We start from the raw sequence: 14,769 nt of genomic DNA, 5'->3' as shown, positions 1-14,769 counted from the left end.
TAAAGAATGTTTATGAACTCAGTGGAGGGCTTTAAACTAATCTCACCAAGTTTATTTTTCTATTGAACTATGAATAAGTATCTGTTGCTTAGTTAATACAGTAATAGCATGTTTTTTTGTTATTTATTTTAATTTTTGCCATAAGAAATCATGTAAAGCCAATTCAATCCATTTTAGACACCAAAAACATAACCGAAAATTTATTTTATGGAGAACAATTATAGTTTTACATGCAGATACCAATTCAAAAATCATTTAGTCCTCACGAGGGAAACCCTGGACTGGTCGCCAACCAATCACAGGGCACATATAGACAAACAACCATTCACACTCACATTCATACCTATGGACAATTTGGAGTAAATTCAAAAATCATGATACAAAATTATGAATTAATGTTGATACGGACTTCATCTTGGCAAGATCGAATTTCTTACCTTCTTTACCCAATTCCTGGCACTTTCTACTTGCTTTGGCTCCATGGAGGGTTATTTACCAGGTGCTATTAAAAAAAAAAAACACAGTGAGTCAGCAACGCATTGAGTACTTTATTTAGGCACTCGATTTCATGCAATGTGAGTACTGTGCTGTACTCTATCATTGCATGTGCTAATGGACTAGATACTAGCAACAAAGCAATCAGTTTAACTTCCATTTTCATGTATAATTTTGTAATTAACTATAATTTTGTTTTTGTAAAATGCATATTCACAAAACTACACTAACAACATGCTTTTTTTTCTTATGCACATATTACATGCACCTACACTTGATACAGTATATGATGATCACAAAATCATCTATTTTGGTGAATGAACATTGGATAGAAACATGTCTGAAAAACAGTGATGCAACCAATGGCATGATATGTGTTTCATTGGGATCCTAGCTGTAAAATGTCTTCTGTTGAGTCGTGTTCCATAAAAGCCTTGACTGACTGCTGATTACAAGCCTCTAGTAGGACAAATCAGTGAAACTGGGACCAGTCACTCCAGGCACAAATCTTCCCTGTTAAAACTTTGATGAAAAGCCCATGAGAGTGAAAGCACGGAGGGTGCTGACTAAAAGGCACAATTTCCTCTCCACCTGGCAAAGATGGCTATTTGTTAGGAAATAGAGGTCAGAACAATATTTGAACAGTATACTGTTGAAAAAGGACGACAGTGTTTGGACAAGATCTTCACCATGATGCAGCAGCAGCCTGAGCAGGAGTGCAGATTCAGCTTTTAATCTGAAAAGGCCTCGAGTCCACCCTTCATCTGTTTGTCACGGATTAATGCTTAACTTGAGTTCTGAATGCCAAAAAACCGAACATCGTTTACCGTATTGAATAACAATAGAAAAGCAAAATCAGTGCAAGAGCCTTGTCTACAAAGTGCCATTACAAAGGACAGTGCAGTGAAGAGGTTTTCCGCATAAAAAGCATCACTCAACTAAGCAAAATGGGTTTTGCTGCATCACAGTTCACCAGGGCATCTTTGCTACTTGCTAAGATTTTAAATCATATTTGAAGACATGTCAAATTTTATTTAAAGATTCTACAACATTCACAGGATGCAAGATGCACAGGTGCAAAACGACAATGTTTTAACATTCACTTTATTCAATGACATACTGTAAACAATTTTCGATGACCTATACCAGGGGTCTCAAACTCAATTTACCTGGGGGCCTCTGGGCGAGGCTGGCCCGCATCAGGTTTTCCCAAAAAAAAAAAACCCAAAAAAACGCATTTATTAAAAACAAAAAAATGAATAAACTTTGCTTTGGTTCCGATTTTCTACAATAAAAGCTCTGATAAAACATTCCACTGTTCTCAAATATCTTAATTTTTATTTTTCTACACAAAATAAGATGAAAAATAAATAAACAAATCAAGAATAAAGAAAATCAATCAATCAGTAATAAATAAATATAATAATAATAAAACGGCAAATAATTAAAAATTCAGAAACCACATATAGTTGGTGGGTAGACAAATTATTTTTTTCAGATTAAAATGAACAAAGCATTATTAGAGCCCTGTAGACATGACAAAACACGACTATAGTCACATTTATACTCTTTTTATTTACAACATATTGTGCAACTGCAGGGTCTTGCGACACATGCTAACTTGCAAACTAGAGAGCTAGCGACATAAACGGTAGCCTCCAAGTTATTTCCTTTAAACTTAAAAAGCCAAAAACGTACCACTTCCACACGGATAGGGAGGATAACTATTAACAGTTATTTAACCTTTAACATTAACATTAATCAAACGTAATTTTTTTTTCTGGGGCCTCAAACTAGTGTCCTGCGGGCCACATTTGGCCCGCGGGCCGCGTGTTTGAGACCCCTGACCTATACCGCTAGATTTTCGAGGGCAACTTGGTATTCTGCTTCAAGTATGATTCAGGCGATAGAGTGGTTGCCTCCCAACCTGAAAGTTGCAGGTTTGAACCTTGTGTGATCACGTGGTTTTACGGTATCCCTGGGCAAGATAGTGAAGCCCCAGTTGGTCCTGATGTTGCGTCCAGATGGTAAATGACCATCTTATCAAATGAGCACTTCTGGTTGTAATTTTAATCGCATGAGGTAAGATATACCAACTATACCAATATAGCCCTCTCTTACAGGAAGTATGGAATAATGGGACAAAATCAAATAGAGTTAGCAGTGTGTGGGTCATGCATGTGTAATGGAAGCCAGTCCTTTCTAGGACACGCCGATATGAGATGGCCATTCTCGCTCCTTGGGGCACTGAGCTGGATGCATGGCTGACGAAGCTATTTTTAATCTAATTATTATGAACATCTCACAGAAAAAGTCCCCTTTCACTAATTAGCACATTGGAACGCAAGGCCTGCTTTGTTGATTTTAGGGCTAATAGTCATATACAATATCTGCCTGCATGTTGTGTAATCATCTCCTATTGTCTTCCAGTGTACGAGGAACCAAGCATTACTGACGAGGACAGGTTTGGTCGAGAGAGGGCTTTGTAACATCCAGGAAAATGTCGGGCTCGTACGATGAATGTGCAGGTGCTGACGACACCATGGACAGCTTCTGGGAGGTACAAACACACAAGCTACAAGCGACATTTGTGACCGTTTTCTATGCTGCTTATCCTCACGAGGGTCGCGGGTATGTTTGAGCCTATAACCAGCTGACTTTTTAGCGAGAGGCAGACACCCTGGACTGGTCGACATGTAGACAAAGTCCACACAGAAGAGGATCAAACCCAGATCTTCCCGATCCCTTGACTGTGTGGCCAACATGCTAACCACTCATACGCCGTATGGCCTATAATCTAAATCATACAGACTGTGATATACAAAGGCATACTCACTCACATTGGGAAATATTTTCACATATTAACATTATAGTCAATTTTTCTTGTGAATAATACAATGCAGAAGAGATGAAAATAAGAGCTATAATTAACCACATTGAACAATTGACCTCTGCCCCTCAAGTCATCTGGAATATGCTTCAGCTTATGCCTGACCATTAATCAGATAAGCAGCGGTGAATGTAAAATATCTAATCTTAAAATGACTAAATAAATATCACAGTGACTAATTAACATGCATGTCACAAATATTTTGATATACACTTCTGATCAAAATTTTAAAGGGGACCTATTATGCTGATTTTTCGGCCCTTTGTATTGAGTTGTGGACTCATATAGAGCAGCTACACACAATAACCCGCACAGACAGCTTTCTAGATCTTCCACAATCCGCACCTATTCCGTCTGCTTTAACCACTTCTGTCTGATGTTTGGCTCTTTTGGCAAGTTCAAACCTGAACTTTTGTCTTTCTAGACATTTTTTGTTCCATAAAACCCTTTTCTCGCAGATGCTATCCGATGGGTATTGGATTGCACTCTGCAGCAGTAACAACCTTCATTATGTTTCTTGAAGAACAGCCACTCGGGTCCTCTGGCTCAGTTTTTTTTTTTTTTTTTTAGTCTACCACTTGACTTTTTTGTTCCAATCCTGAGGATCTTTGAAGAAGTTTAAAATGACTGTCTCAGTGTGTCGAATGCTGCAAACCCAACTGGCAGCCCACCACATTGAGGCTGCTTGTAATCGCTATAAAGATATATTTATTACGGTATTATGCGTAAGCAACACTAACATTATACTAAACACAAATTAATAATAACTTAAATTTTTTGAATAGCTTAATACCAAAATATTAGATGACAAAAAAGACATGCATTTTGGATATTACAGAACAGCTTTGAAACTGTGCATCTCCAATATGACTGCGCTCTAATTTTGTGGCGCAGCACAAGGTGGCGAAGCATGGCGCAGCCCAAGCGGTGGTAATTTGGTCCAGTGCACCACTTTGTGTAGCCAATTTGTTAATTTGGTAGACTGGACTGCGCTGAGATGGCGCAGTGAGCATTTCATGACAAAAAAGCACAACAAAGGTGCGCTGAAAGCTCGCCAGCTCTGACCTGGTTTATTCTCAGCGCAGTTGAAGTGCAGCGTGCACAGTGGTAAATTGGCTGACAGGCACACAGTGCAGACACAGTGGAAAAAACAATGACAGCAACCACTAATGTAAGCGTTTGATGCGCATTTAAAGGCAATGAGAGGCGTTCATTTAATTGGTTAAGATTACACTTGGCTGTGTTAAACCCTCTTAGGCCTTCTCTCCTCCTTCTTCCCCACTTGCGATGGTGGGAGGGATGTAGGCGTGGGTGCGCGGCGCTGCACCAGACTGCGCTGATCAAGAAATTTGCAAACATTCACTCATTCTTTTAGCCTATATCTGTGAGTTACATCAAAGACAAAGATGGACAGTTTTTTCTGTGCTTCTCGTTATTTGTGTGCTAAATTAAATCTGCATAATAAGCACGTATCTCACACTTGCAGAATTTGCAGAACACCTTCATCTCCCACCTGAGGATGAATCCAGTCCAGTGCTCTCTCTTGATTATACTTTTTCTTTATTTTCCCCATACACTACCACTTATTCTCACTCTGTCTCGTCACTCGTCACTCGTGTCTGTCACCCTGGGCTGTGCCGTAGTTGTGCATGCTCCCTGTGCTCAGCTCGGGGCAACTCAGCCATCTTCTTCTACTGCTGCATATGCATACGCCTCGCTGTTGTCCCCTTCAGAGCAGAAGAAGTACTGCATAAACGAGCACTTCTCTAGTTTAGCTTGTTTTATGCTTTCTGTATCCGCAAGGTTTGTGCGGCTCGGTGCGGACACATAACGTCATTTTCACACCCACGCCCCCTTGAGTGGCCCCTTTCATGCGGAAAATTTCTGGTCCGTGCATCTCCACATTTTTCAAATTACAGGGATGGAGACACGCGGAAATAAATGGCGGGAGATCCTCGCAGCTGAAGTGCAGAAATACTGACTGTTGTATGAGGCAGCAGTAATTTAAAAGGGGACCTATTATTATTGTGGTCTTCTATAGAGCAGCGACACACAATAACTCACACAGAAAACTTTCTACTTCTTGCAGAATCCGCACCTATTCCTATTTCCTTTGATTTTAGCTTTTAATTTCTTATGTATTCTGTTTTATTCCACCCACGGCCCCCGGTCATACCCACTCCGCTGTGATTGGTCACGCGCCCAAAGTGTTTTCTAACTATGAACCATTTAAGGAAGTCAGCCTCTCTGTGACATCCCATCACGCCTTTTGAAATCAAGCGTTTTCAGCCATCCCAAAATTCTTTCAGGGTTCACTTCCGAATGCGCAAACCTCATTATCTGAAACTTTGGCATCGTTTAACACAAGAATACAACATTCTAACTACATTTATAGGTCAGAAAAGTTGAAAAAAGCATAATAGGTACCCTTTAATATTCAATATTGTTCTACACTTCCACTGGGAAACACATAATTGGAAACAGTGAGCGGTTTTAGGTGGTGATGGATGTCATAGTTTTCTTTTAAAAACAAGGTCAGTCTTTCATTCTCACTTTTCACCTAAAAAAAAATTAACATAACTTGGAAGTACTTCGTGAGAACTATGAACTATCTGGTGGTAGAAAGAATGATAAGCTGTGTTTGCAGCACACCAATTCAAAGGACAAGTAGACCACCTTCTCTTCCTTTTCTGTCGCAGCAGCAAATGAGTACAACACAGTTCTTCTTCTTCAAGCGGTAGACGGGCATGTTGGAAGTCGCTCTAGTTTGGTATCTGGTACATTACCCCCTGCATTTTGGAAGCAGACATCGCACAAAGTATAAAGTCACACATTGTCTCTAGTTCCCATTTAAAGTATAACCCAGCCTTTAGTCTTGACTGGTTTACTTGGGTGATGTTTGGTGTGCCAAATGAAAAGCATTAGTGTGCGAGATGTACGTAGCCCACGGACCGCCTATTGAGGACCCCTGCTCTACCTCGTCTTGTAAATCATGCCTAATCATGCTCAAGTGTGATGCGATGCATTGCATGTGTGAGAAAGCACTTTAAAACCCGGCAAATTAGTGTTAATGAATTCTCTGCGTACAGAGTCTTCTTTGTGTCACGGCGACACAAAGAGCTCAGTCATCATGCCTCTGAGGACTCTTTTATCACGTGCACCTGCTTGGTCTATCTGTAGACAAGTGGTGTGAAAACACTTTATTCTCAGTATTTACAAGTACAGGGTTTGACTTGTATGTTGTTGTTTGGAACACACATGTTCACACACCCTGTCTCTCTCACTGTAGCATATCTTTCCTCTCAAACCATGATGGCACATGGATGCTGAAGACTGAGCCAATTACAGGACAGCTCTGTAGTCAGTGCATTTAGGCTTCTTCTTCATGAGACCCGGATGCGGCTTTATGCATTTGACACACACACACACACATAAAGAGCCTGCGTTTTCTATGCATTTCTGCCTCATCTTTATGTCTATCCCTTCAAATCTGTCTGCCTGCTCTATACCACTCAGAGGGATTAGTGTGCGCACGATCCCAGTAACGCACACACACGCTAACACAAGCCCATGTCATTGCATAACTACACATGCAAAGGCACGAGCTTCCCCTCCCTTCACTATTTTTCCCCCCCTCCTCCATCCTGCTGCATGAGCTCACATACCCCTGCAGGCACAGAGGAGGCGGAGCAACGCTGCCTGACGCTGCTTTTTAAGGACGTCCAACAATGTTGGAATAAAAATGTATAAAATAATCACTAGGGCGGCACGTCGGTCGAGTGGTTAGCGCGCAGACCTCACAGCTAGGAGGACCAGGGTTCGATTCCACCCTCGGCCATCTCTGTGTGGAGTTTGCATGTTCTCCCCGTGCATGCGTGGGTTTTCTCTGGGTACTCCGGTTTCCTCCCACATTCCAAAAAACATGCTAGGTTAATTGGCGACTCCAAATTGTGTGAATGGTTGTTTGTCTATATGTGCCCTCTGATTGGCTGGCGACCTCTCGCCCGAAGACAGCTGGGATAGGCTCCAGCACCCCCGCGACCCTCGTGAGGAAAAAGCGGTAGAAAATGAATGAATGAATGGTATATATTTTGGTGAAATTTTATTAAATAAAACCTTTTTTCAAAGCATTTTATTAGTTTTTATTAAGTAAACTATAGCACTAATAGTATGTTCCACTACTACTACTACAGTAGTAGTCTGCTATTCTCACACGACCAGGAAGGGTATCCCAAAGCCACAGGGAAGTGGAGCAGAAGGTTTTGACATATTATAATGCATAACAACACACAATAAATATTATTAATGAGTGTCATTATATAGATGCTTATGCAGCATGTGCTAAATGTTTTGTCGGTAACTTTTTGTCGTAGGTGGGCAACTACAAACGTGCAGTCAAGAGATTTGATGATGGCCATCGACTCTGCAATGACCTCATGGGCTGCCTTCAGGAACGGGCCAAGATAGAAAAAGCTTATGGTGATCAGCTAACCGCCTGGTCAAAGAGATGGAGACAACTCATTGAGAAAGGTCAAATTTATTAAACATTAAATAAAATTCAAAATTTTGGTGTGTTTTAATCTAAATTGATGAATGTTTTGTGCCAGGCCCCCAGTACGGCTCTGTGGAGAGAGCCTGGCTGGCTGTCATGACCGAGGCAGAAAAAGTGAGCGAGCTGCATCAAGATGTCAAGAACAACCTGCTGAATGAAGATGTGGAGAAAGTGAAGAACTGGCAGAAGGAGGCCTATCACAAACAAATGATTGGAGGCTTCAAGGAGGCAAAGGAGGCAGAAGAAGGATTTAAGAAGGCTCAGAAACCCTGGGCGAAAAAGCTCAAGGAGGTGAGAGGATGTTCATTAGGATGTGTGCATCTTTGGCTTGATAGACCGCATGGTGGTTGAGTGGTTTGGATGAAGGTCACACAATCAGGAGATCGAGAAGATCTGAGTTTGATTCTCGATTCTCTTTGCATGTTTGCATGTTTTCTTCGGATAATCCGGTTTCCTCTCACATTCTAAAAACATGCATGTTAGGTTAATTGTCCATAAGTTTATTATTGTTTATGTATGTACGTATATGTGCCAGTCCAACCAGTCCAAGGTGTACCACCGCTCAAAGACAGCTGGGATAGGTTCCAGCATACTCACGACCCTTGTGAGGATAAGCGGCATAGAAAATATATGAATGAATCTTTGGCTTAATCTGACTGGAGCGCCATTAGCGATCAGAAATAGAACCGTAAACAACATAGTGCCAGCCTGACAGGAAGCCAGTGTATGAAGCATTCAATCAACATCCTGTCAACATCCACACTAATATCTTAGAGGCTTAGTTTGTAGTCACCTGTCATTTCAGCACATCCAAATATCTCTTGAAAGGATGCTGATGGTTTCTTTCGGTTTGTCTTCTTAGGCAGCATGGTGGTGTACGCTTTTAGCTTTTAGCTTTTAGCTTTTAGCTTTTAGTCTGCTTCACATCCTGATTTTTAATTTCAGCTCTCATCTCTCTCTCCTGTGCTTGCTTGGATTTTCTCCAATTCCTGCTGTTTCCTCCCATAAAAGAAAATGCATTTTAGGTTAATCGGAGACTGTAAATTTTCATGTCCTTGAATGTGACTGTGAATAGTCGGTTGTTTATATGTGACCTGAGATGCTGAGTCCAGTGCGTATTCTGCCTCACAACCAAAGTCAGTTGGGATAGGCTCATGCTCACTATTGAGTTGTAGAAAATGAATGAATGTATCTGTTTAAAGCTTGGCAATATTCTAACCAATAACAGTGATAGTGCTGCATCTTGCCGTCATATCACATTGTGTGTGCAATTGTGACAAAAGCCTGTGTTTTGGACTTGCAGATGGAGACGGCTAAGAAAGCATACCACATGGCGTGCAAGGAGGAAAAACTGGCTGCTGCTCGAGAGGCCAATGGCAAGACTGAAGCTTCTGTGACGCCAGACCAGCAGAAGAAACTCCATGAGAAAGTGGACAAATGCAAACAGGATGCACAGAAGGTGGGGAAAAAACAAGAAAAAAAAAAACGGCTTACAGATTTACATATTTTCCAAGATACTGGTTTCTATCAGGGCCATTTGTTGCCATATCAACAGGGAAGAAAGGGTGTATGAGAATGACATGAGAAGTAAAATGAAAAAAGTCAACATTTAACATTTTAACAATATATTCTAACCTACTAATTTAATATTGAGTGGTTTGCGCGCAGGCCTCACAGCTCGGAGACCCGAGTTCAATTCCACTCTTGGCCATCTCTGTGTGGAGTTTGCATGTTCTCCCCCATGCATGCGTGGGTTTTCTTCGGCTTCCTCCCACATTCCAAAAACATGCTAGGTTAATTGGCGACTCCAAATTGTCCATAGGTATGAATGTGAGTGTGAATGGTTGTTTGTCTATATGTGCCCTGTGATTGGCTGGCGACCAGTCCAGGGTGTACCCCGCCTCTCGCCCGCAGACAGCTGGGATAGGCTCCAGCACCCCCGCGACCCTCGTGAGGAAAAAGCGGTAGAAAATGAATGAATGAATGAATGGTTTGCGCGCAGGCCTCACAGCTCGGAGACCCGAGTTCAATTCCACCCTTGGCCATCTCTGTGTGGAGTTTGCGTGTTCTCCCCCGTGCATGCATGGGTTTTCTCCGGCTTCCTCCCACATTCCAAAAACATGCTAGGTTAATTGGCGACTCCAAATTGTCCATAGGTATGAATGTGAGTGTGAATGGTTGTTTGTCTATATGTGCCCTGTGATTGGCTGGCGGCCAGTCCAGGGTTTACCCCTCCTCTCACCTGAAGACAGCTGGGATAGGCTCTAGCATGCACCGCCACCTAAGTGAGGATAAGCAGTTGAAAATGAATGAATGAATGAATAATTTAATATTTACTACGTTAGACTCTTCTGCACTCTGTGTGTATGCTACCAACCCCGCCTCCACCCATCGAGACATTCATGTCGTTGTTCTATGGAATAAACACACCAAGGTGCTGAAAGCAATGCACAATACAGTGAAGTCTCTTCCTGCTTGCTATTATTTCTATTTGTCTACAAAAACATGACGTTTGTGTTGACATTTCTCTCTCAGGCTAAAGAAAAGTATGAGAAGTCTCTGGAGGAGCTCAACAAATGTGCGGCCCCCTACATGGAGAGCATGGAGCAGGTGTTTGACCAGTGCCAGCAGCATGAGGTCAAGAGGCTGACCTTCTTGAAGGAGGCCTTGCTGGACATCAAACGCCACCTCAACCTCACTGAGAACCAAAGGTGTGTCATGTCAAAATTATTCCAAGAGACCAGTACCTTCAAAAAAAAAATAACTGCCAAGAGACTGAAACAACTCTTCTTTCTCTTCGCATGTTATAAATAGGTTGCTCCAAATTGTTGTGTGCAGAGGTGGAAATTAGGACCCAATTACCTCATTTAAGGTCTTGCATGTAGTTCAGTTCATTAAGATAGTTACCTTAATGTTTCTTTGTTACGACAATTACCATTCTGACCCCAATGCGAACGCTAGGAAAAAAGCATGACATCAGTTACTGTATATGCAATCTGTTTAGGGGTGTCCAAACCCCCAAAGAATGTGGAGGGCCACTTATACATATTTTACATAAAAAACCACTTTATCTTCTCTATATTTAAAACCAAGCTTTGATTATTGCATAGGGGTATATTAGGTTGGCAACAATGGTAATGATAATGGTTTTATTTCATTTGAACATGCATCAAATTACAATTGAGTGCATCCCATAATCAGTTCACAGTTCCACATGTCCGAAAGGAGTAGGAAGAAGCAAAGCTTATTAAATCCTACCCCTCCATCTGGTACTTTTACAATCAGTAACTGTTAAATTTGTTCACTTCCTGCTTTCCATAATACAGTTTAAGGTTTTTTTTTTATTTTTTATAAAAGGCCGCTTCAAAAAAAAGTATCAACATTTCAGCTTATTTTATTTACATGTTGCCTTTTTGCTCTACTATCCCCATTTTGTAGGGTTTTTTTTTTAGTTTAATTTGATTTCTGCAATGTGTCACGAGCCAATAAAAATGGCCCCCGGGCCACACTTTTGACAAAGAGTATGACAAAGAACACAGAAAAGAAAGCCATTGTCCATAGTCCATTATTGAGTGATTGATCTTGCCAAGCAAGCGTGTATTTTCTATCATTTCACTCTCGAATGACTAATTAATGAATGAGCCAACCAATGAAGTCTCTGCCATGTAGTGACGTGAACTGAACAACGCAATGCCGAGCAATTAGGGATTGACTTTCAGCCCGATATAAATCATGTTCATCAATTATTAACTCCCATTTAGATGATTTTTGCACTTTAATGGAGTTCATATTTTATCGTCCTTTCAATTAATATTCAAGATTTCTGTTTGTACAAGAATGTAATCGCTTTGTGTTTTGTGGTAGAAATTAAGTGTTATAAATTTGCTTGGTACAAAACTGACAAACAACTCTTTCGTCTTATTTAACGTAACAAACATAAAATAATTTGTTCTTTTATTTATGTGGTGATAGATTAGATTAGATTAGATTAGATTCAACTTTTGTTAACTATTATTATAATATTTATTATATTATAATTATTATATTATATTATTATATTATTATAACTATATTAACTATTGTTATTGCTCATGTCACTGGTACAGGGCAACAAAATGCAGTTAGCATCCATTGTGAAGTGGCTGAGGTAATTTGGGATAATCTGCTTCAATTTAAACATTCATCCATCCGTACATTTTCGCTTATTCTCACTAGGGTTGCAGGTATGCTGGAGTCTATTCAAGCTGTCTTCTGGCGACAGGCAGGGTACACCCTGATCTTGTATTTTTAGGTGTTCAGCTGTTATCAGTAGAACACTACCTAGGTTTTCCTGGTTAGAGTCATTTTTATTCAGGGCCAATAAGCTTCAGTTCAGCGTTGCAATGACCCAACATCAGAACTCTCATAATCCCAGACTTTGAGTTAAACTGTTAGTTCTGTTGCCAAACTAGACAGCATTGCTGTCCAGTCCCCTCTAGCGCACATTCTTTGTGTCAATTTGTTCCGTTTTTCTCTCTCCTCAGCTATGCCACAATATACAGAGAACTGGAGCGCACCATCCTGGCAGCGAACACACAAGAGGATCTGAAGTGGTTCAGCAACAACCACGGGCCTGGAATGCACATGAACTGGCCCGCATTTGAGGTAGATTAAACCAGCATGTGGGATAATACATTTATATTCTGCCTTTTTGATCCACTTGAATGTGTTTTGAACAGGAATACAACCCAGACCAGGCAAGTGCTCCCCCAAAAAAGAAGAAACCAGATGGAGCCCCACCCACTCCAAGCACTGACCATGTAGCTCCCCCTGGTGACCGGAGCAGGTTAGTTTCTTTTGACTTCATTCATTCATTTTCAACCACTTATCCTCACAAGGGTCGCGGGGGTGCTGGAGCCTATCCCAGCTGTCTTCGGGCCAGAGGCGGGGAACACCCTGGACTGGTGGCCAGCCAATCACAGGGCACATATAGACAAACAACCACTCACACTCACATTCATACCTATGGACAATTTGGAGTCGCCAATTAACCTAGCATGTTTTTGGAATGTGGGAGGAAACCAGAGTACCCGGAGAAAACCCACGCATGCACGGGGAGAACATGCAAACTCCACACAGAGATGGCCGTGGGTGGAATTGAACCCAGGTCTTCTAGCTGTGAGTTCTGCGCGCTAACCACTCGACCGCCGTGCAGCCCACATTATTATTATTATTATTATTATTATTAATCTTCTTTTGTCTCTGGTATTATATGGGAGCCAGGCAACGACATTTTGTTGGCAATTTCACTGCTGTGTTATTGTGCAATGACAATAAAGGAAGTCAAACAACCATTCACACTCACATTCATACCTATGGACAATTTGGAGTTGCCAATTAACCTAGCATGTTTTTGGAATGTGGGAGGAAACCCGAGTACCCGGAGAAAACCCACGCATGCACGGGGAGAACATGCAAACTCCACAAAGAGATGGCCAAGGGTGGAATTGAACCCAGGTCTGCGCGCTAATCACACGACCGCCGTGCAGCCCCTGAAAAACTATGTGATGTCTTTAATTTTATAAGGTGTCGTTTTAGTGTTTATATGTTTAATGTTTATATTCTTCCTTGATCCAGCGTGAGCAGCTATGAGAAGAACCAAGCGTACTCCACCGAGTGGTCCGATGATGAGCAACCTGCTGCTTACTCTGGAAACGAAAATGGCGGTAACGGGAACTCTTTCGAAGATGATTCCAGCACCGGGAAAGGCGTCCGTGTGCGAGCTCTCTATGACTACGATGGCCAAGAGCAGGATGAACTCTCCTTCAAAGCAGGTACACACATTTAAAGATCTTACCTGTATTCTTTTATTCCGGATGCTTCTTTTATAGCGTGGATGTCAAAGAATCCTAACATTGCCTTCATCTCTCTTCTAATGTGTCTTCCATTTTAGAAAATGACTGAAATTTAGTCAACAATGGCCACAAATTACAATACAGGCACCTGCTCTCAATTAGACCTCACTCCTAAAAGACCCTCATCAGTTTTTTGCTGCTAAACTGGTAAACAGCATAAGCTCAGGAAATGCACGGGAATGACTATAAAAGCCATTATTTCAAACAAAGACACCAAATATCACCATTTTATTGTATTGTGTCTTCTATGTTTGAAAAACATGACAATACACGGCCATTAGTGTCTAAACACCTGGCAACACATACGAGTACACTCATTATACATAGTGATCAGAGAGCAGATCTGGCCTTATAGCCACGCCCGCTCCTCTGTGACATCACAAAAGCACAGTTTTACCACGCCTTTTGAAATCGAGCATTTTGACTCATGCCAAACTTCTTTCAGAGCTCACTTCCAAATGCGTAAAACTCATTATCTGATACTTTGGCATCGTTTAACACAAGAATACAACATTCTAACTACATTTATAGGTCAGAAAATTGGTTACCTTTTAAGAACAAAAATGTCATTATTATGATTGTCATTCAAAGATCATTGTGTCATGTCACATTTGTACCACTAGATGATACTCAAGTGTAGTGTACCTGTGTGAGACATACTATATTTGCTATGATTTAGCTATGGGGTGTATTACACAGCAACAATAGGTGGTTAAAACAGACAAGACACTACCAACGTATAATGCAGAATATTAACCAACTACTATGTGTATATGAACTATGTACTTTCCAGACATTTACACGGACAATTTATTTACGGCTCATAATTACTAACCTGTTTTTGTTTTGTTTGTTGTTTTTTTTAGCGTTCGATAAATTGATATATCCGTTATCATGACAGGCCTAATCACCAGTTATCCAATAATGTAGCAGATGAG

General features: G+C 41.1%; 1 protein-coding gene across 2 annotated transcripts in view; it reads left to right on the top strand.

The window, feature by feature from the left end:
• Window positions 1-14,769, top strand: part of LOC131104051 (protein kinase C and casein kinase substrate in neurons protein 1-like) — a 28,902-nt gene that overhangs the window by 11,464 nt on the left and 2,669 nt on the right. For both annotated transcript variants that reach the window (XM_058050774.1, XM_058050775.1), the window contains exons 2-9: window positions 2,926-3,055; window positions 7,759-7,915; window positions 7,993-8,228; window positions 9,241-9,396; window positions 10,473-10,648; window positions 12,461-12,581; window positions 12,656-12,762; window positions 13,554-13,750. In XM_058050774.1, coding sequence (XP_057906757.1) covers window positions 2,996-3,055; window positions 7,759-7,915; window positions 7,993-8,228; window positions 9,241-9,396; window positions 10,473-10,648; window positions 12,461-12,581; window positions 12,656-12,762; window positions 13,554-13,750 — 1,210 coding nt within the window. In that variant the 5' untranslated portion in view covers window positions 2,926-2,995. The remainder of the gene's footprint in view (window positions 1-2,925; window positions 3,056-7,758; window positions 7,916-7,992; window positions 8,229-9,240; window positions 9,397-10,472; window positions 10,649-12,460; window positions 12,582-12,655; window positions 12,763-13,553; window positions 13,751-14,769) is intronic.

The sequence above is a fragment of the Doryrhamphus excisus genome, chromosome 16 (assembly GCF_030265055.1).
Source record: "Doryrhamphus excisus isolate RoL2022-K1 chromosome 16, RoL_Dexc_1.0, whole genome shotgun sequence".
NCBI lineage: Eukaryota > Metazoa > Chordata > Actinopteri > Syngnathiformes > Syngnathidae > Doryrhamphus > Doryrhamphus excisus.
The sequence above is the reverse complement of the archived record's forward strand: the minus strand, read 5'-3'. Positions and strand labels throughout refer to the sequence as shown.